Here is a 22,590-nt window from a genome sequence, read left to right on the forward strand (position 1 = left end):
AATACATATTTCCATATTTATTTATTCACTGCCCATGAGGGCAGGGATTTACCGTTGTCACTAACCTATCCCCAGTGCCTTTAGCAGTGTTCGGCCTACAGAAGGCATTCAGTACAGACTGTTGAACGAATGACAGAATTCATGATTCTATGTTTTATGTACATTTTATTTAATTCTCAAACTATGTTATTATATAGGTAGAGCATTTTTATTATAATGTGCTTCAAGTTTTTTTCCCCCCTAAATCAATCGGGGAAACAAACAAACAAAAAATAAAATATATTAGGGAAAAATATAAATAAATGGGCTTTTTGGAATATTATATCCAAATGATGTTAACATTTCATTGGAGGGTTGAAAAAGCATAAAAATAATGGTAAAATTTAACATTTATTAAACACTTAGAGCATTCCATTTACTTTTTACAATATACTCTATAATGTAGGCATCTGTTACTATTTCCATTTTAAACATGAAAAGGCAAAAAAATAAGAAAAAATAAATAATTTACCTAAGATACTATGTTCAGTAAATAGCAGAGCTGAATTCAAAGCTAGGTAGAGCTTATGATCTTGGTGCTCCTCCAGACTCCCTCTCTAAGTATGGCATCTAAATCTGCAAAGAATAATTCGTTTGTACTTATGTAAGACGCAGTGCCTGAGATTAACTTCTGCAAACTAGAAAGAAACTAGACAGAGTTAAAAGATGTGAGGTTAAATATGAAATAGCTATGTAACTTTAAATGGTTTATGAACCATTCCAAACTTCAGTCTTTCAACCTCCAATTGCGTTGCAGAATTAAAAGAATTAAATAAGATAATGTATGTGCAAAAGCTCAACAAGCTGTACGTATTTTACAGAGTAATTTAAATTTTTTAAGATTATTTATTTATTTATTTGACAGAGAGAGAGACACAGCGAGAGAGGGAACACAAGCAGGGGGAGTGGGAGAGGGAGAAGCAGGCTTCCTGCTGAGCAGGGAGCCCGACACGGGGCTCGATCCCAGGACCCTGGGACCATGACCTGAGCCGAAGGCAGACGCTTAACGACTGAGCCACCCAGGCCCCCCGAGGAATTTAATTTTTAAATAAACTGTTCTAATGGGTGTGCTCTGGATGAACTCTCTAAATTTATGGTCAAATGCTTTAGAAGTTTGGTTTAAATTATATACAAATTAAGAATTCTAGCTATTTATCTGGCATCTTGTGAAAACCCAAGGTGCTCACTAAATAGCAGAAATTACCCAAATGCCTCATGAGCTGAACATACTGAAATCATGGATATAAATGCCAACATCATGATGTGCCTTGTCCTCTCCTTTCAGGTGGATGGCTCATGCTCTTTGCCACCGTGTTACGGCTGGTGGCAGCTTGTCCTGCGTCATGTGTGGTGTGCGTCAGAGATGTAACCCTCTGTCACCAGCTAACCTATATAGTAGGTAATAAAACCAATAGCTCTAAAAAGCAGTGTTCAGTGTATCTGGCAAATTCGTTGCCATGGCTTTCATCATGCTGAGGGCTCTCTGGGCTCAGCCTGATAGAGGTAAACTTTCAAAGAGCAAGTCTTTCACAGTGATGAGAGACTGTTAACATTATTTTATTTTCCTGTTCCTGGTGGTCTCAACCAAAACTATGTTAAGACCTTCAGAGGTGACTGAGATATTTTGCTATTATAAAAGAATACTACTATTTCATGCAACCACACACTTTTTTTTTAATAGAAGAAAAAAGTAAATCACTTTGATTATATTTTTGTCCATACTTTGTGCAGTTTTGAACCCTACCACTTGCTGGAAAAAAATCAATGAATCAGAAACCTGAACTGCAATTGTTCAGCATTAGTAAGATTAAGTGATGTACTAGCAAAACAGATTATTATCAAGGTGCATCTAATTTTGAAAGTCTAGTCTTTTTATTGGTGGTAAATGAGCTGTAGAAATGCTAACAAGATACACTGCCTGTATTCATTACATATTGCTTGCTTAAGTCAACAATTTAATAAGACACCTTATTAACAAATTTGAGGAGAATGTGATTTACATCCTGATATCCAAGAAGAGATAAACAAGCTATAAGCTCTGCCAATGGAAAAATTTCAGAAACACGTCTGAGTTAAGATGGAGTGAAAGAAGATGATTTCATTTCTAAAATCCTATGACTCTATGAAAATTAAGAGATAGAAGTTATCATCATCCCTGACATGAGAGAGACAGTTTCAAGGCTAGTTGGTTGTATACTGTTTCCAGTTAGTATTGAAAACACTTAAACACTAAACTCCTGCCCTCTCAAATACATTTCCCAAAGTCACTACATTTTTTTTCTGATCAGAGATAGTTGATGTCTGTAAGAAACATTGCAGCATCTCTATATCTTCCTTCTCATTTATAGAATGCCACATTCACGAAGTTAAATTTCATAAACACAGAGTAGTAAATGGATGACTTGTGAGTGGAGCTTCTGTCTATTCCTAGACAAGAAGTAATTGACAGAATCAATAGCCTGCTCCCTCAGAGTCGACAAATCCCTAGAGAACCGGGGATCCATAAAAATAAAACTCCCTTAACCCATAGCAAAAACAATATTGAGAGAAACAAAATGCTAAACTGGCCAGAACTAATAGAACTCAAATAATCAGTGATAAATACTAAACAGAAAAAAACACACACACACACACACACACACCATGATTTAAGCTTGTTTGTGCTGTAGAAATGGGAGCAATTCTTCCAAAAGAAGGCACTGTGAAAATCCTTTTTTTACATTTTAAAAATCTCTTTGTTTCGGCAGTGTAGTCTGGATTTCCTAAGGGGATTGTGATTTGCTCCCCTCATGGTTGATTGTTCTAATACCACCTGTAGACCTCCCAGGGACAATGGACTCTTCCATCTTTATGACACTGTCATTTGCAGTCAAAACAATTTTAGCATGATAAAGATGTGTTACAATAACTCCTGATTATAATACATCTTTATTGAGTTAAAACGCTTTGATTTCTAATGGCAGAGCAGTGATAGCTCTGAGGTGATTATGGTGAAGGGATTTAACAGTTGGAGGCCCTGAGTACCACCTGTCATCACATGATGTACTTCATTGGAGGGAACGGATATTAGAGAGGAGGCCAAGATGACCCAGACTATAATGAGAACCCCACTGACAGATCCTCAGGTCATCTGGAGAGAATATAGATCCTTACCAAGTTGCCAACTTTTAGCCTGGAGATAAAAAGCAGAAACCCAACCCTCCTTCTCACTCCTCCCACCCAACTTATACCTTTAGGTTTGAGAGAAAAGATGACTGACTTCACAGCATTAATATGCACTGCTAGTGGAAAACTGGCTAGGAATCGCAGACACAGGCGTGGCTCGTGGGCGAACCTGTCTCGGGCCGGCAGGGCTGCAGCGGGTCAGTACATGGGATGCCTAAAAAGCCACCTTCAAAGAAAAAACATCCATGGTGATAATTCCAAACAGTGAATTAACTCTGACATCGAAAGGAACAGATGGGTTTATGTTTCTCAAATAAACATGTCATAGAAACAAAGAACATAAAAATCCATCATTCTGGTAAAGAGCCAGCTTCCCCTTCAACCGAGAAATCAGGGAATTATTTTCATTTTGTTTCTTGTTCTTACCCCGGTGATAAGATTGCTCAGAGGGCATTGAGTATCTTTGCTCTCCACCGCACTCCCCTCCCACTTGTGTGTATCTCGCTTCTAGTCTGTGCTTTTCTTCCCCACAGCAGCCCCTGTGACCACGAGGGTTTTAATCATCACTGATGGATACCTCGCCTCTATAGAGAGCACAAATCTGTCCCTCTTGTTTAATCTTGCCTTGCTCTCCTTGAGCAGAAATGGCATCGAGGATGTTCGGGAAGATGCCCTGCACGGCCTCTCAAAGTTGCGGACATTGTTGCTGGAGCACAACCAAATATCCAGCTCTTCGCTCACGGATCGCACCTTCAGCAAGCTTCACGGTCTGCAGGTGCTGGTGCTTAGCAATAATGCTCTGCGCACCCTGCGAGGCTCCTGGTTCCGGAACACTAAGGGCCTGACCCGGCTCCAACTGGATGGGAATCAGATCACTAATCTGACAGGCAGTTCTTTTGGAGGCACGAAGCTGCACAGTCTCAGGCATCTGGATTTATCTAACAATTTTATTTCCTACATTGGGAAAGATGCCTTCCAGGCCCTGCCTCAACTGCAGGAAGTGGACCTTTCTCGAAATAGGTTGGCCCACATGCCGGATGTTTTCACTCCACTGAAGCAGCTAATCCTTCTGAGTTTAGATAAGAACCAGTGGAGCTGCTCTTGTGATCTATACCCCCTTGCCCGGTTTTTAAGAAACTACGTTAAGTCTTCTGCTCGAATGCTCAGGAATGCCAAGGACCTAAGGTGTCAGCCGTCGGCCACTGCTGTGGGCACTGCAAAGAGTGTGCTAAAGCTGTCTGAGACCAACTGTGATTCCAAGGTTTCCAACGTCACTCTGGTTCTAAAGGACAGAAGTCCCCTCCTCCCAGGGCAGGATGTGGCCCTGCTGACTGTCCTTGGCTTCGCAGGTATGCCAGGGAGAAGTGTGCCCAGCTCATCTCCATGTTACTACAATACACTAAATGATGCCTTTCCCAGGCAGTTTGGGGAAATTTTCCAAGGCTCGGGGAAGGGAGAGGTTGTGAGTAGATGTGGGAGGATGTTGACCGACCTGGCCCACGTTGTAAGAATTTCCTGTTGCAGAGAAGCTAACAGAGGAAAGGGTCTTGGACCAGAATTCAAGAACTCTAGTCTTGGTATAATAACCACTGTAATCCTGAGTCAGTTACCTTGCCATTTAGACTTCAGTTTTCTTGTCTGTAATGCAGGAATAATATCTACATTTTATCAATCATCCATTTGCCATGGAGTACTGGGACATTCATTAAAACACTAGAAATAGGGATTAAAAAGTGATGAGACATTGTCTCTTTCCTCAAGGTACTCACTTCTGTGTGTCTCTCTGTGGTATAGTAAGAATCAGTGGGCTTAACCAGGTGCACGAGGAGTTGATATTATGGCAATCACATGCATCCTGCTCTATAGTGGTTGTATAGCACAGTGATTAAATGTATGAGCTCTGCAATCAGATTACCCAGGTTTGAATCCTGGCTCACCTCTCACTTGCTATGTAACCTTGGGCAAGTTATTTAACCTCTCTGTGCCTTGCTTTCTGCCTATTTGGGAATTTTGAATTCTTGTAAGATTTCTGTTTATCAACTCATTCATAAACTTGGCCCATACCTCCCCAGACTGACTAAGGAGAAGATAATTTTCAACTCTTTAATTTCTCTATGGTAGTTTAAACATTTCTTAACTATGCATCATTGTTACCTCTCACTGGATGAATGATATAAATGATACTTAGTGTCATTAGTCAAAGACCAAATATCCATGAGATTTCTTGAGTTATCTACCTGGATGTATGTTTTCCCCCTATGTTTACAGTGCATGGTGAAATCCTTTGGGCTTGTGGGTAACCATGGTGATGAGAGGTGTGTGTGTGTGTGTGTGTGTGTGTGTGTGTGTTTTGTTGAGGGGTGGGGTGCCCCAAAGCTAGAAAACCAGAGGCTTGCAAATGACATCCAGGACTGAACTGATGTATTTTGAATATGTACTATAAATAATTATTCTATAGCAGGTTTCCAGTGAAACCTGAACATCAGATTTTTAACTCCTGACAGTTACACTTTTAATCAGAATAGATAGAGAACAGCGTCAGGTCTAAACAATGGAACTACCATCAGCAGTAATCAAATTCAGTTGGAAGTGAATTTAAATCCTCTCAGAAAGATAAATTATTTTAAAAACTGTGTAACCATGTCAGTAATTATATGTGTTAAGAAATAATTTACCATAAAAGACAAAAGCAAATAGGGCAGGGAGTTTTACTTTAAATGTACTAGAGTACTAGAACTCAAGTGCTAGTTCTACGGAATAATTAATAGATATTCCAATAAAAACATACACAGATGCACATGTGAACAACATGTTGTAGGGTTCAAATAGATTTGGGTAATGCTGGATTAAACAAAGTGAAATAGGCTTCTTTATTGCAGCATTTTTCTCATTGCCTTTCAGTTTCTAATGAGCATTATGAATCCTTAAGAGGAAGATACAATTGGAGTGTTTCTCAAATTTATTTAATCATTAACTCTTTTTTCACAGAGGATTTCGTTAAATTAGTGTTTTGTAGGGCATCATTTTGGAAATATTACAATAGACTAATTTTCAGCACCTTCTAGGTATTTTCTATATCTATTTTCAGAAAAAAATTTACTAACAACTTACATTAGTGTAGAGATGGGTATAAATTCTGGAAGATTCAAAGGTTTTGTCAAAATAGTAGGAAGCTTATTATGCATGGACAAATTCTGATAAGTTATAAGTATGATTACACACATGTTAAGTTATAATGTGTGAAAGTATAATTATATATCTCTCATTAAGTGATTGTTAAAGATGCTGTTTTTAGGAAATATTTGTCTTTAAAAAAATCTGACCCTTCAATTTATTCTACTAAGATTTTACTCCTTCGGAAGTAAAAATGTAGTTAATAATCTATACCTGTAGATTGCGGGGAAAAGACTTAGAACTATAATTTGACCCCTGATTCCCTTTCCTTCTTTGGCTATAGATAAATCCTCACAATCCCAGGGACTATAAATAATCATATTCAGTGAATTTAAAACTAATAAGTGGTTATTTGGCATTAAATGCTAACATCTTAAAACCTCGTATTCTGTGAATTGGTTGATGAAAAGAGAAAGATTTCATGAAGCTGAAACATTTCCAACAAGGACTTATCATTAAATTTGCTTTTTGCTGTTGTTGTTGTTTTTCCAACTCAGAAAGATTGTTAGAACACTTTTTAAAAATAGCAACAATGCCCATGGCAATGAAAATTCAACCATCTTCTTAATAGCGCATTCAGCCTGCCTACAAGCTTCATTTGCTGCTTTTTGCTCTCTGCACTAATAGAAAGTGACCATACCTGAGTGGTAATGTGATGTAGACATAGTTCTAGCATCAACAGCAGGAGAATGAGTGGTTCCTCGCCATTCAGACACAATTAGAGGAGAAACTTTACCCTATAATCAGATTATGCCTACTCTCATTTCAATGGCTGATGCATGTGTTTAAGAAAATTTAGGTCTTTCTTTCCTTTATTATTTGGCTTAGTAACTGCATCAGCCATACGAAGTATCCTCTTAATGATTTTATTTTTTGGACTCCTCTCCCTGCCAACCGCTGCCCCCCCCCCGCCCCCCACAACAGATGAGTCTTCTAGGACCTAATAGGGCAATATCGAACTGAACCAACAGCAGTAGCAATCATAACAATAAACCACAATGACGGAACACTGTGTTAAATGTCACATATAGTATCTCATTTAATTACCAGTCGTATTAATCATCCCTGTTTGATAGGGGAGGAAAAATAAGGCTCAGAGAGGTTAGAAAACTTGCCCAAGGAAAGTGTCAGAACAAAGCTTTGAATCCTGAATTTTCTTACTCCCTGTAAGACATATGGAATGTTTCTAAAATTTTATTATTTTCGTAAGTTTTTAACATTTTAAAGCCAAAAGTCTTGTTTGGAATTACTAGGCAATAAAATGTCTGATCTAAGTTTTGCTACTACTTTTTTTTTTATTGCTCTTTATTTAAAAACATAACCAGATGGACCTTGGTGTTTATATTGTCTGGTTGTTATTTAGTCTGAAAATAAACATTGGAAGTATATAATTAGCAACAGTGCTACCACTTTTTAAAAATATATCTTTAATAGAGATTAAATTATTTCAAATTGTGATAACACTAAAAATACATTGTAAAAAAAAATTAAAGTGGGGCTTATAACACCTCAAGATCTGGTGAACTATGCAAAGGTTGAACGTTTTTTTTTACCAGAGAATGCTATTCACTTTGGTTAATCTTCATCTTTAACAGAAAAATGAAGCAATCATGCCTGATACTTTCTCTTTTCTTTCAAGTTCAAAAAAATATCATCACGTTTTCATTAAAGTTGTCTGCAGTGGAGGGAACCAGGCATAGGGCAGTCAATCAAAAAGTCTAAAATGCTGATGTCATCTCTTTCACTGTCCTCATTTCCAGAGCCAGGAACCTGAGTTCTCCAGGGGAACTGACTTGCCTAACGTCACACAGCAAATCATGGTCAGAGCTGGACTTAGAAAATGGGGCTCCTAACTTAGGTGATACTGATGCCATGTCTTCCCCATCACCATTTTGGGGATTTGTAAGATTAGACCACTCAGTGCATTTCATTATTAGAACTCATAGACAGAATCCCTTCTGTTTATTTAAGAATATTCAATAAACATTTCTGGTGTGCTTGTGCCAGAGTTGAGGGTCCTGGAGATACAATGTCGAACAAGACTGAAAAGTTCCATTTCCTCTCAGTGCTTAATTCTAGCAGGGCAAGACAGACAGTGAACAAGCAAGCAAGTAAGTGAACACAATAATTTTATACTGTTATAAGGGCTAAGAAAAAAGGAAATGACTGTGACAGAGCGGGAGTTGGGGTATAATGCAAGAGACTTTGGTTTGAACATCCAGGTGGTTGAGCGTGCCATTTGTCAAGATGGGAAACAGTGAAGTAGAAACACGTTAGACTCTGCATGTGAGTTTCAGAAACACTGCCCTCTACAATTTTATTCAGAGGACAAACTATATGTACATAGAACATGAAAGGACAGTTCCAGACAGTCTGAGATTAGATGTCAGTCATTATTTTGTGGGAGTTTTGCAAGATGGAAAAAACAGCAAAGGTATCAAGAAATTTAGAGGTATTGATATAGTTTTTAAAGGATAAATTTCAAAAAAAAAATTTCAAATAAGAGATAGAGAAAGCACTAAGTTGCTGTCACTAAGGGCATACACAAAAGCTTAGAAATACCTTAAGACTAATGAATTGAAGAGTTTGAAACACATGTTTTAATAATGAAAAATGAAAAATTAGGCAAAGGAGGAAGGTTATGGCCAGACTGCACTGAGTCTTGGATGCCCAGGAGTTTGGCCTTGATGATAATAGGAAATCAATGACTTTTTCTGAGGTAGGGGGTGAATCTTTAGGGATGATAAAAATACAATAGGAGGAGGTTACGGTATATGGGAATTTCAGGGTATGTACTAAATGTAGTCTACTTTTATTCACTATGGGACTAAGGAATAGGAAACTTGGTTTCCTATAGGCAGAAGAAGAATTTTAATGCAAGAATTATTTTATGCTGAATGAATCTCAGTCCATGAAAAAAAAAAAAAACCTTTTTTTCTACCAAAGGCATTCCAGATGGTATTTTTCTTATAATTTTTAATAGCTACAAAGAGAGATCCAAATTAACAAACAGAACAATGTTGATTAAATAGCCTCTGTCTGGACTGATATTTTTCTCCATGGTGATAGACTTCCCACCCATTCTGATATCCTTTAAACCATTAACCTTGATATTTGTGGATTTCACATTTGGTGATTTATATGTTTCTTCCTTTGATGTTATCTTTTAATGGTCTCTCTATTTGTCACAGGAGCTGTTGGTCTCACTTGCCTAGGTTTAGTTGTATTTAACTGGAAACTCCAACAAGGCAAAGCAAATGAACACACATCAGAAAACCTTTGTTGCAGAACCTTCGATGAATCCCTGTGTGCTCATGAGGCAAGAAATTACCACGCTAAGGAATACTGTAACTGCCACTTAACTCAGGAAAACGAGATAAAGGTCATGTCCATTGTGGGGTCCAGAAAGGAAATGCCGCTTTTACAGGAAAACAGCCATCAAGCAGCACTGGCCTCTGAGTCCACAGCCCTTGATGGATCATTTAGAAACCTGAAAGGTAAAGACCATGGGGCAGACAGCACTTTCTTCTGCTTTGGTGGCAGATTGCTGCAGTCAGGATGTTCAGAGCCTCCTGGGAATATGGCAGCTTTTAATGAAGCAGGCTTACTTACAAGATATTGTCCAAAGAGAGTTAGAAAGCTAAGGAATCATGAGCCTGGGGAAGTCCAACCTCAAACTCTGCCACAGCATGTAACAAGAACAATAGGTGAGTTGTCTTGTTTTAGAAAATCCCACTCTGTTTAAATTTCTCTGAAAGACATAATCTCCTTTAATTTTCTCAACAGTAGAATGCTCTAAAAATCATTGTGTAGTACCAGTCTATCCTTCTTCTAAAGACACTAGATCTGTGTGTGTGTATGTGTGTGTGTGCGTGTGTGTTTGGGGTAAGGTGTAGATGAGGACTCCGCCACCCTCAGGAGCTAAGAGTAAGTATATCTTATGCCTGTTGGAAAGTGAATTTTGTGACCCAACACCTAACAAGTTTCTTTTTTTTTTTTTTTTAAAGAAAAGAAGGCTTTTAAATAGCAATATGCTGTTAAGATTTATGGGAGGCTGAGTATCGGCTTTTATTCCAACATCCTTCGAGCTCTAATGCCAATTCTGCAGTAAGGAACCTTCTCAGAGCATGACATATTAGAAGAATGGGCCTTCTAATGCTAGTGATTCATTTCAGGAATGATGTCAAGACACACACTTTGCTTGCTGAGCTGTCAGGGATGATAACTTCCCAGTCCAGGGAAAGTCAGGACTTAATTCATCGTCCCATGTTGGGAGCCAAGTGAATCTGGCCGTGACATCTACCCACTGTACATGGGCAATGTCAATATTTAGGCAGAGGCAATGAATTAAATGTCTTCCTTTTCCTTCCTGAATAGTAAGGTGATGCTTTCAGTCTCAGCAGTGAAAACTTTGACAGCTTCTCTGTAAAGAGGTTCCTGTCATTTATTTGAATTGGTTTACAATAAGCAGAGCTTTCTCTCAGAATATGAATGGTGGAGGTACTGCACCAAGAAATTCTCACCATGGGGATATGGCCCTTAAGATGGATTTGGGGACAATTGGAAAAGAATGAAACTGTATGTTATTTCATGTGTGGCATAAGGCAGGATATGAATTTATTCCATTGCATTCCCCAGACTCCAGTTCTTACTAGTTTCTGGGGACTGATGATTTGACTCAAGAGAGGAATAGTCAAGAGAATAAAATCTGCCATAGAAACCAGATCAGACTGGCTTTATTTTAGAAAGAAATAAGCACTTACCCTTTCAATAGAGTCACACCTCAGGCAGATGTTTAGCTTTGTCCAGTGCCTTAACTTTTCTGTGGGAAACTCTTATACTGAAGGGAATGTTGTCTCTTAACCATTTAAAACCCAGTCCCTTGTTTCACACAGAGAACACATTTGTTTGTCAAATCAATACATTTACTTTTAAGAAAGACTTGAAATTCTGCTACATGCCAGGCATTATACTGGAGATGGAGAGGACAGGTATTGGAGGAAAAAACAACCAAGGCCATATCTGCTTTAGAGCAGAAGTCAGTAAGAGTCAATGTCACTCTGATTATGTTTTCAAACTTGGAAACACAGAATCACAGTATTTCAGGAGTAGGGGAGATTTAGAGATGATCTAGTCCAATAATTCTGAATATTTATCTTTGAGTCACAGAACTCTCTTAGAATCTGACAAAAGCTAAAATTCTTTCCCCAGAATAATTTTATACCCATATAAAATTCCTATCTAAGTCTTATCTCTTGATACCTGTTGAGTAAGTAGCTTCTCCAATGTTCCCCAGAAAGTTGAAGGCAAATCTTAAGAGTTAGATGCTAGTGTGAAGCTTAGCTCGTGTCTTCCTTTCTATCTCTGAACAGAAATACTCCTTTCTTCCTCGGGATAAAACAAACAATTTCAGAAGACAAGAACACTCATAAGATGTCGTTTTAAACCTAATATGCATTGTCGTTAAGAGGATAGGGTTTAGTGTCAGACAGACCTGGGTCAAGTTCTGCCCATATCGTTAGTGGACATGGGATGGGGGGAAAGCATTTCACCTCTCTAAGCATCTTTCCTCATCTGTAAAAGGGATATGACAAAAGGACTTGTCCAGTGGATCAGATCTCCTATGAATATTAAACGAGATAATGAAGGTACAGTACTTAGCACAGTGCCTGGCTCTTAGAAGATGCTTAATTAATGGTAAATGTTACTATTATTTTTGTCATTAGTATTATTTAACAGGTATCATTAATATCATATTAACATGTACCATTTAAAATTCACAGATAGAGATTCCTACAATACAGATCAGGCCATATTCCAAAATACTCATTCATTTAACAAATATTTAATTAATCGTATATTAAGTGATGGGAAATAAAATAGGTATGGTCTCTGATGAAGCCGGTAGTGTCACAGGTATTTCTTTTTTGTTGTTGAGGGTATCTTGTGTTTGAAACCTAAACACTACCCAATATAGCATCATGTTCTTCCTAATATTTAGTCCCAGCTGAGAAATTAATGCAGAAAAAAAATTGTGATGGCCATTTGAAAAGAGCTTAAATATTATTCATATTTAAAGCTAACTCAACCGACAACTAATGTAAAGATGTACAACTATGAATGTTTTTATTTCTAATTCTGTAACTTTCAAATCAGCATCACAACGGATTAGGATGTGGCCATAAAGAGTAGCTTTGTAAACACACTGAACTGCCCAAAGTCTTTTGTGGGTTTGGTTAAAAATTAGGAAGTATTCAAGAATTGCCATAATCAGAGGAATCATTTTTGCACCTTTCATTAGGTTTCTAAGCATCTGTTTGGTTGGGGTAATAAAACTCAGTTCAGTCCTAAATTTCTGCATTTCTTGTTCAGCAGATATCAACAGTGACACATTTAGTAGAAGATATGCAACATCCGCTTCAATGTTGGCAAGAGAAAGTTTTGAAAAGCATTTAACAAATGAATCATGGCAGCCTCCAATAGAAAAAAAAGACAATGGCTTACAACCTCACAGGCAGAGACATTTTATTACAGGCTCATCATCCAAGCTTCATGAGCCCGAGGAACACTGTGTACAAAAGATCTTACAAAAACATAGATCAAAATATGATGATCCTTATGGACAGTTAAGACGGAGCGGGCCTAGCTATTTTCAGTCAAACAATTCTCTTATCTGTAAGTATGTGCCCTGTGATCAATTTCAAGATTATGTGGAAGAAAAGAAGTCAAATTGTCAGGAACGTTCAAAGGCCAAGAAAGAGCAAATCCAAATTAACGGTGCAATAGAAAAATTCCTTATGTGTGAGGACAACATGGAGTTATCAAGGTTATCGACAAAAATCAAGAAAACATATTCCCCTAAGAGGGTTAGCTTCTGTGATCGTGATTTAGTAGAAAAAAATAGTTTGGTGATGTCATCTAAAACATCAACCCACTGCAAACAGCAGAAAAATCAAAGTAACCACCTGACCAACTTGGATCTCAAAAAATGTGGCAATCCTCAGGAGGGAAACAAAGGAAGAAAATGGCCTACTGATCCACAGATTCTGAAAAAGAAGAGAACCCATCAATCTGACCTCAAAGGGAAAATTAAAAAGCCAAATTCAAGGGTAAAAGTAAACGCACACCCTTTTAGAAAAGTCAAAGTCCATCCAGAAAAATCCTTGCCAGATCTCCCAAAGAAATGTAAACAAGCACTGTTACTGCCAAATAAATTACCTAAAGCTTCTCAGAGAGAGGCCAATATAAACCTTGTGTCCTCTGCAGATTTTCCCCAACAGCCAGAGAGTAACAACTATGTTAAACTCACTTCAGAGAGTATGCCTCTCAAACACGCTCCAAAGCAGAGCCCATATTACCAAAAAAACACTAAAAAGACTCTTCTGCTCAGTGCTAATGACTTACCTGTAGTCACCCAGAGCTCCAGGGAAGGCAACTGTCACCCTAATGGCCTCATTCCTGATAGCAGTTCATCAACACTGCCTCTGCCCACACCCATCATAGCTGAACACAGGCATTCAAGCTCTCAATTTGCAACTGAGCAAACGGTAGGTGCAACTCCCCTTGCACTGGAAGTGCCTAGGTCTTTACCAGCTATTTGGGAAAACATAGAAAGTGATGTTTTACCACCCAACATTTCCAGGGAGTCTACTGACCAAGAGGCAACAGAGCCCACTGAGCACATGGAGCAGGACAAATCAAAGACCGTTGAGCCAAATCAGTTTTCTTTGTCCCTAGGGAATCAAACACCACTTGTAGGTGTCCACAAGACTGACACCAATAAGGAACATACTTTAAATCAAAATGAGACTTTAAAACATGTAGAGCAACACTCAAGTCATGAACAACTTGCTAATGAGGAAAAAATGTTAATGACCAAATGGAAAATACCACATCAAACTGCGGAAGGTTGTATCATGGATGAGGGAAATGATGTCGGAATAAAACTTCCTCAGTCGGAAACTGAGGATTCCTCTCTCATTTCCTCTGAGACACAAGCCACGGGCGACCTAACTTTCATGAAGACAAATTCTACCCCATACCAAAACAGAACAGAGATTCCCAAAGAAATCAGTACTTCTCTTAGTACTCAAGCCATTTGGAATCTAACTAATAGCAGCGAAAGAGAAATTGACGGCACAAATGCATTGCCCATAGACGATGGCACCGGAACACTACAGATACAGATATTAGGGAAAGAAGAGAAAAAAATGCCGCATGAAAACAAGGCAGATTCTAGTACATTAATTAGGAGTGCACAGATGACCTTAAAAGGCAGCAGAAAAGAAATGCAGCAAATTTGGGAAAATGGAGAAAGTGAAAAACATATGTTGTATGATTCAAGCTCTGCTGAGGCTACTATTACAGCTAAGGATTTGAGTATCACGTGTTCCCCTGAAGCTGAAAATAGACCTTCTCGTAGCGAAATAGATCTTTGAGTTAACTGTAATATGCAAGATTTAGGCGAAGTTCAAAATACTCAACCAGATAAAGATAACAGTGCACATAAAGAAGGTGCAGGGACAGTGAGACACAGCAAGTGCTTTCCTCCTTACCAGAATTAAAAGACATTAGTTTTGAGGCAAAAAATAAGGTGCCTCTAATTCCTAGAAGAATAAATGAAGCTGAAAACTATGCTCCAAACCTACACTGTATCCACCATCTGCCGATTACGCTGATCCATTACCTTTACAGGCAGAACTCAACTAATAATCATTTTCTATTTTAGCTTTCTTCAAAAGGACACACAAACACCTCCTAGTCTTTGCAGGCATTCCAAATGCATTATTTTGGAGGAAAATTCCTCAGTAACTCTCTGTTATCAATGAAATAAAAGTACATGACTGAATATAATGCAAAAATCAAAGATGGAGCCACAAGATTAGGTTTGACACAATTAACTGAGTTTGCTTCTCAAAGGAATGGAAAAATGGGAAAGAAAAGTTTTGCCTAGTTCTGGAAAAGAAAGCAAACGTTAAAAAAAAAAAAAGCTTTAAGCAAATGAAAGATTAAATAAGAAAAAAAGTACTTGAATAGATTTACCCTTGATGTTTATTTTATGGAAATTACTATACACATCTCAATTAGTGGTATTACAATATTGCTTTCTACAAAGATGATTATATATTCATATTTGTGCCTGATCTGTTTTCTTAATTATGGTATGAAAATAAAAATTGAGCTTTGTTTGTTAACTGTAGTCTAGCTGATATGCATATTGGTATATTTCAACCATTTGCAACTGCTCTGTTGACAATTATCCTAGATCTTAAGTAGAGATTTTAAAACCTGTTATTTCTCTAAGAGAAAAAATTAAGGATTTCCAAGGGTTGTAGGCTATTTCTGTAAAACCTGTAAAATCCTCTAAATCCACTAGGTGGGGATCTCGGCTTCAATCATTTTAGAAGAACAAATGGGGCTTCACGATCAACACAATGGATCCTGAACAAAGGGAATTTTAACACGCTTTATTGCCAATTGTTATTAACTTAAGATTTTGAAAACTAAATAACCTATTAGTATGTAAGCTTTCAAGGTTTGCTCTCTTGAGTTTAGCATGTCACTATTGTTTGGTGTGAGTACTCCTCCTTGTGCACAGGAATTAAATGTCCTTATAAATATGACATTTAAAAGCAATAGTAGAATAAGCATCTCTCATTCAAAGCCACACTTATTGGAAAGATAGAGGTATACTCAAACAATTTTATTTTTGATATCCCAGTAAAACATCGAAAGCATACCTTCATGGTATAGAATATTTTACTTTTCCTCGTGGGAAAAAAAGGTAGTACTTTCTCTTCCTCTATCTATATCTAATATATTTTTACATATTTTATATATTAATGTAGTTTCTAATATATTTCTATATAACAGGATCTTTATATCTACATTTGGCAATATTGTACAGCTTAAAAGACTACAGAACAATGTAAATATTGCTTACATGCCCCGCCTATCTTCTGTTTTCTTTCCTATTCAGAATTGCCAGCAAATGATGTAACTTTCTTATTTTGAAACTCCCTAACCTTATTCCCTCTCTTCTTTCTGTTTTCTCCCTGGATTCAAAATTTCCGTGCTTTTAACTCCAACTCCTCTCCCCTCTATTTTTGTTCAGCCTCTCTGCCTGAGCTTAGCTCCTATGCCATCTGTCTGCCTCCCCTGATCCCACTTCATTTGGTGAAGCGCCTTTAAGGTGAGAAGAGCATCTCTGCCAACTTCTTGCACAATAACTTTATTCTAATTGACCGTTACCTTAGTTTTGTAGACCAGGTTAGTTTTTTTTAATCTCTGGGTAGCTATGTTTCCTTTTTTCCTTTTCTATGCTTTTTTTTGCGCCTTCGCCTTACTGCAGAGTGCTTGGCTTTGTTCTCTCACTGCCAACAATATCCGTGATACCTAACGGCCTAAGGAGAACTCTGGTCACTAGCTGGTTCTCAGAGGGCGGTGATGACAGCTCTCCTGGGCTACTTCCTCTTTTCCGTCTCCTAAATCCAGTCTTTCACCTCCTTAGAATGCTGTTTCCTTTGAAGTAGTTCTCAAAGTTTACCCTTGCTCCTGAATCCCCATGGTAACCATTGTAGTCTTTGTGTTGTAATCAACTGGATTAATGCAATAGCAGCCCAGCTGGACGCTCTGACTTCAGTGTCTGGCTTCCGTTTCAGCCTACTAGTTCTCTGCCTTTACTGGGCACAAATCACCTGAGGTGCTTGTTAAATGCAAAGTCCCAGGCTCCATCCCAGACATTTTGATGCAGTAGCTTTAGAATTGGGCCCCAGAATCTTCGTTTTAACAAATATTCCTGGGTAAACTGGAGCATGTAACGTGCAGCCCACACGTTAAGAAACAATGCTCAACTATCCCAATCACACTAGAAGATAATTCAGTGCCTGTCTCACTATAGGAACCACATAAAATTCTTTGAGTAAGTTATCAAATCTTTTCATATCAAATTCAGATGAATTTTCCAAAAAAATTACTTTCATCATATTTCTGCACTGCTTTAGAGACAAAAAAATAATTGCCTGGGATTTCATATCCAAATTCCCTATTCTGGTTTCCAAAGCTTTCCAAGATCTAACAGGACTTTTTCCCACCTCTTGCGGTTTTCCAACCAGCATTTTCCATTTCCTATAGGCTGCTGTTCTCACTGCCCTCTTCCACCTTTGTAGGTCTTGACTAAGAAGACATGCATAGGAGATAATAATGTGGTTCAAATTCAAGGAGTGAGGCAAAGACAAATATGTAAGGAAAGAATGAGTAGTGAAGTTGATAACCTAGAAGCAAGGACCAGGAGAGCATGGTGTTATTGTCTCAGATCTAAAGATGAACTTGTTTCAAATGATGGTATAGAGATCTAACTCCTCACTGGCTACAGGGTTCCCATAACTAATAAGTCTCTTCCTTGTGTCCTTTCTCTCAGTGAATTTGCACACTTCTCTTTGCTTGGACTGTTTTTCTCTCTCACCAACCGCCCCCCCCCCCCGCCCTTCATTCAGCAAACTCCTATTTATGCTTGTGATCTTTGCTCAAGTGTCACTTCTTTCAGGAAGCCTTTCTTGACCTACACTATCTCTTTGTCCCTCACTTGCCCATTCCTTTAGTAGGCATTCTCATCTAATCTTGTTTTCCTCATTTTGGCTTGTTACTATAAAATTATGTGTTTATTCAACTAATCTCCACTTGGCTACTAGGCCTTACTGAGGTTCCATGGAGAGCACGTCTCCATTGAATCCCCAGCACTTGTTCCTGGGGCTGTGTAGAGAAGAGACTCAATAAATGACTGTTGAAGGAAAGAATGAAAACTAGCCCATTGTTTCCCTTCTCCTCACCACCAAGCCTACTCACACAGTGAAGACCTTACTGGGTGGGCACTGCGCTGATGTCTCAGGCACGTCACATCCAGCAGCTCAACTTCATAATGCTGAGATGGAAAGCACAGCCAAGCCAGGGCCCACCCGTCTGGCAAGCCCGGATACAGCTGGCTAGTCGGAGACTTTTTTCCTACTACGCTTTTCCCTCATCCTTCTCCCTGCATTCCAGAGCCCAGGCCCTGGTCTGACTGGCTTTGCTGCTTAGCAATAAAACTTTTCCACTAAGCACTTGATTTTTGGGCTCTTGGTATTTTTTTTAAACTTTAAATGTACCCTCCTTTGGCCCTAATCTGGTTCTCTTATTTCCTAACCTGTTATTTGTGACATCCATTCAACCCCCAAAAAATGCTTTTAGAAGTTGCTAATAACTTGCTTTTATCTCCAAATGAAAACTTCCATATGTCCCTTATTTATAATCCTAATCATGAAGATCTTGTCCATTAATAAAAGCAAAAGGGATTCCTTCGACTGTTTATGTTACACTTAATGTTATATATACCAAAGAGAGAAGGAAATTCCAGATTAGCTTTTTTGACACACTTATTCCTAGAAAATATGCCTGAGGTTTGTATTGAAAAATAAGGAAAGCTTTTCCCAAACTATTTTAGGTCATATAATTTTCAAGACAAAATTTTTTTGGACACTGAAATTCAGATGAGGGGGTTGGAGGCTTTGATAAGCAATAGTGGTACTCGTTCATTTACTCAACCAATATTTTTGAACATCTCAGGGATGGTTCTAGGTGCTGAGGTTATAGGAGCAAACAAAACAAAACAAAAAGTCCCTGCTTTCTGGTAGTGAGAGAAGATTCAACACCAATAAATACATAATCTGTCAAATGGAATGGTCAGGAGAAGAGGTTATTTCTTTTGAGATTACTCAATCCACATGCCATAAGGTTATTTCTTTTGAGATTACTCAATCCACATGCCATAATAATCTTTATTTTTCTTCTTAAGAATCTCCATGTATACTTGTGGGATTGGGTAATGACTTGGTCTGGGTTTTGCTGTTAGAAAAAAGAAGGGGGAACTTTGCTTTCTCCTTCCAAAATCTGGCCTGGGGCTTATTCTATTTCTCCTTTGGTGGGGTACTTCCTGAGTTAACAACAGCTACACTTTTGTGAACTAATGTGAACTAATTCCCTCTACTCAGAGCAGAAGAATCAATGTGGGCTGACATCAAAACACAAGGATTTCAATGAAAACAAAACATGCTGGCAGGGAGAGTCTTAGACACTGTACTAAACCGTGTTATCAGGAGAGAAGTTGTGGAATCTCCTCCTTTGTCATTCTCTGAGAACAAAGTAGACATCAAAATGCCTGGCACAGATAAGAAGAATCCTTTCCCATAGACAAGTGGTTTGAGATTTCATTCTGGGATTATAGGAGTGTAACCCTTAATATTCTTAGATCTATGATCATATTTAAATTTTTTTTCACTATTTACATATCCTACTTTACTTATTCCTTCCATAGGATCAATCCCTCCATCTGTGCTCTTAACCACTTTATCACATAACCACTTAAAGAGTTAGGGGAGGACTAGGACAAGGTCTCTGGACTCCTGCTTGAGCCAGTGCTACTAAAGACCACTTGTCATGGGGCCTTCGCCTGAAGGCCTGCCTCATGGCGAAAAGCCAACACACATCCATCTTGTGCCAAGCTTCTTTCTTCGGAAAATGACTAAGTATGGTTCAAGCATAGTTAATAAAATTGCAGCTGAGATGAGACTGTGAGTCATCTGTCATACCCTGGTCTCTCTTTTGCTAATCAGTTGTGAGAAACATTTCAAAATCAGAGAGCTGCAGCAAAGAAATATGAGATCCTCAGACTTCTTGAGGCAATTAGAGACTACAGAGCAGAAGGCGAATCAGTCTTCCTGCCTTGACAGTCTTAAAATACACACTGGAAGTAGACTTTGGAGTTACACTATTTGGGACAGGTTTTGACCATAACACATTTTCTAAGAGGAAATAAAAATTACTCACTTCAGGACATGCATTCCACCCTCGCATCAGCAGAGATGATATGGGCTTGGGGACGGAGTAGCCAATGGGAGGTCTGATATGGTGGTAAGCCATGTCGGCTGCAGCAGCCGCTAGGAACCAAATTGATCATGTCAGTTCTGAAATCCACATGTTTGCTTCAAGAAACATATGAACAGACAACAAAAAGTCATCAAAAATCAATCTGTGCAACATTAGCGGAGACTCAAAGATAGCTCTCTGCTGGTTTTTTTTAATGCTTAAACAAAATGTTGGATAATTTGATACTATAAGTTAGTCTTTATAATTGTCCACTCATTCAGTTGTTCATTCAACAAATTGTGAGCAGAGGGAACATAAACAGGATCAAAGAAGCATACAAAAGAACATACAAATAGCAAGCAGTTTGGTGTGTGTGTCTGCAGTATAGGGTATATGCGTGATGTTATAGGAAGTAAGGACTGAAAGGCAAATTGGACCAGACTGTACAATGTCATAAATCCCAGGAGAAAGAGCTTATATTGTACTTAGCAAGACGTGGGGTGCCACTGAACTTTGCGGTTCAGAAAGCACCCATATCACTTGGACAAAATAGATTATTTTTTAAGCTTAAATTATCATTACTGGTTATAAGAATGTTCAGATTTTAAGATTTAATACTTATAAAGTAGTTATTATTTGCTAAACTTTGTTAGATACTTCAAATCCATCATTTTAGCTAATACCCCTCATTGACTGAATTCCCTAGTGTTACCCGTCTGCTTGGATTTCTGAATATTGCTCACCTCAAACTCCCCATTACAGTGTTGGGATTCTTGGGACTTCGCTGTAGATTCCTGACTGTTGCATATTTTCCTGTTCTACAACCAGTGATTTCTGTAACTCTCTTGGAAACCAAGTTCATAGCTACTTTTACTGAACATATTTTGTATCAGGCAGCATGGTAGATATGTACATAAGCTTTTTCAAACCTCCTAACAATCATTCAAAGTAGGTATTTCTCTGTGTGTGCATGTATGTAACTAGTTTTTAATTTGTGAAAAAATTAAATATAATTAGTAATTGGTGTAGCCTCTTGTTCCAGATTCCACGCTCTCTTCAACCACTTCACTTTGAAAATACTTTGTAAACAACACCTGAAGCTCTTTTTATTTTTCAGAAAAATTGCTCTGCACCAGTGGGAGGCTAAAGTTCCAGGTTGTTGACTTCCTATCTTCTAGGTTGTGATGTCATCAACATCTGTCTGTACCTTAATAACTTTTCTGATATGACCTATAACTATTACCTCTCTTCCACTAAAGTTTGCTCCAATTCAATCCTGTTTATAGATCTAATTTAGTGAAATTATATGTAATATAGCTTAATCAACATTTTGCTTTATGGATCAGTCAGAATTACTATCTAATTTTGACAAATGTAACATTTATACCTGTTTTCTGTAGAATTTCAGAAACATAATTAGAATAAAATCTTATTCAGAAAGGATAGTTGTTAAATATTTTGAGTATTTCTTATATATTCTTTTTATCATTGAGCTCATGCCCAATCAAATATATGATTATGTAATATTTTTCCCCTAAATATCAACATTTTTCCAAGTTATTAAAACTTCAGGTTAACATATTTTTAATAACTCTGTATTCTGTGTGACTGACTTAATCATTCCTCAGTTTTAGGTTGTTCAAATTTGGGCATAAACACTTCAAAGTATATCTTCTTCAGTATGACTTTCCCAGTTTCACAAACTGTTTATGATATATTTTTTAAAGATTTTATTTATTTATTTGACCGAGAGAGAGAGAGAGAGAGAGAGCACAAGCAGGGAGAGCAACAGGCAGAGGGAGAGGGAGAAGCAGGTTCCCCACTGAGCAGGGGGAGCCCGATGCGGGACTCAATCCCAGGACTCTGGGATCTTGACCTGAGCCGAAGGTGGTCGCTTAACCAACTGAGCCACCCAGGTGCCCTGTTTATGATATTTTGAGGGGTGAGATTAACATGTCAAAGGGCATAACTGAAGACTTTTGATACATACCGATAAACTGTTTTTCTAAAGAGTTGGACTAATTTATACTCTCAATCGCCAATGTGTGAGAGACTTTTCATTACATCTGCACCAGTATTAGGCTTTCTCATTTTATGAAAGATTTTGCTAATCTGAGAGGTAAATACACCAGCTCATTTCTTGTTGGTTAAATTTTGTTCTTTGATGAATAATGAGGCTTACTATTTTCCTGAATATTTATTGGTTATTTGTATTTAAAATTTTAAGTTCACTTTGCCAGCCTGGTATTTTAATATTTCCTTGCAACCGGAGTCTAAATGCACCATGTTTCCAGGTTGAGGGCAGTCAGAAAT

At 38.1% G+C, this 22,590-nt stretch overlaps 2 protein-coding genes across 2 annotated transcripts in view; one reads left to right on the forward strand and one right to left on the reverse strand.

Annotated features, from left to right (window-relative positions):
* TNNI3K (TNNI3 interacting kinase) overlaps positions 1–22,590 on the reverse strand; it is a 303,991-nt gene that overhangs the window by 58,067 nt on the left and 223,334 nt on the right. Inside the window, exon 21 of the mRNA XM_078072905.1 lies at positions 20,239–20,348. Within this exon, the coding sequence (XP_077929031.1) occupies positions 20,239–20,348 (110 nt within the window). The remainder of the gene's footprint in view (positions 1–20,238; positions 20,349–22,590) is intronic.
* On the forward strand, positions 1,336–15,087 carry LRRC53 (leucine rich repeat containing 53). Its single transcript, XM_036092744.2, is given in 6 exon segments — positions 1,336–1,438; positions 3,738–4,553; positions 9,570–10,085; positions 12,754–14,901; positions 14,904–15,017; positions 15,020–15,087. Coding segments are annotated over 6 exon segments (3,765 nt in total).

This window comes from Halichoerus grypus, chromosome 5 (genome assembly GCF_964656455.1).
Source record: "Halichoerus grypus chromosome 5, mHalGry1.hap1.1, whole genome shotgun sequence".
In the NCBI taxonomy this organism is placed as follows: Eukaryota; Metazoa; Chordata; class Mammalia; order Carnivora; family Phocidae; genus Halichoerus; species Halichoerus grypus.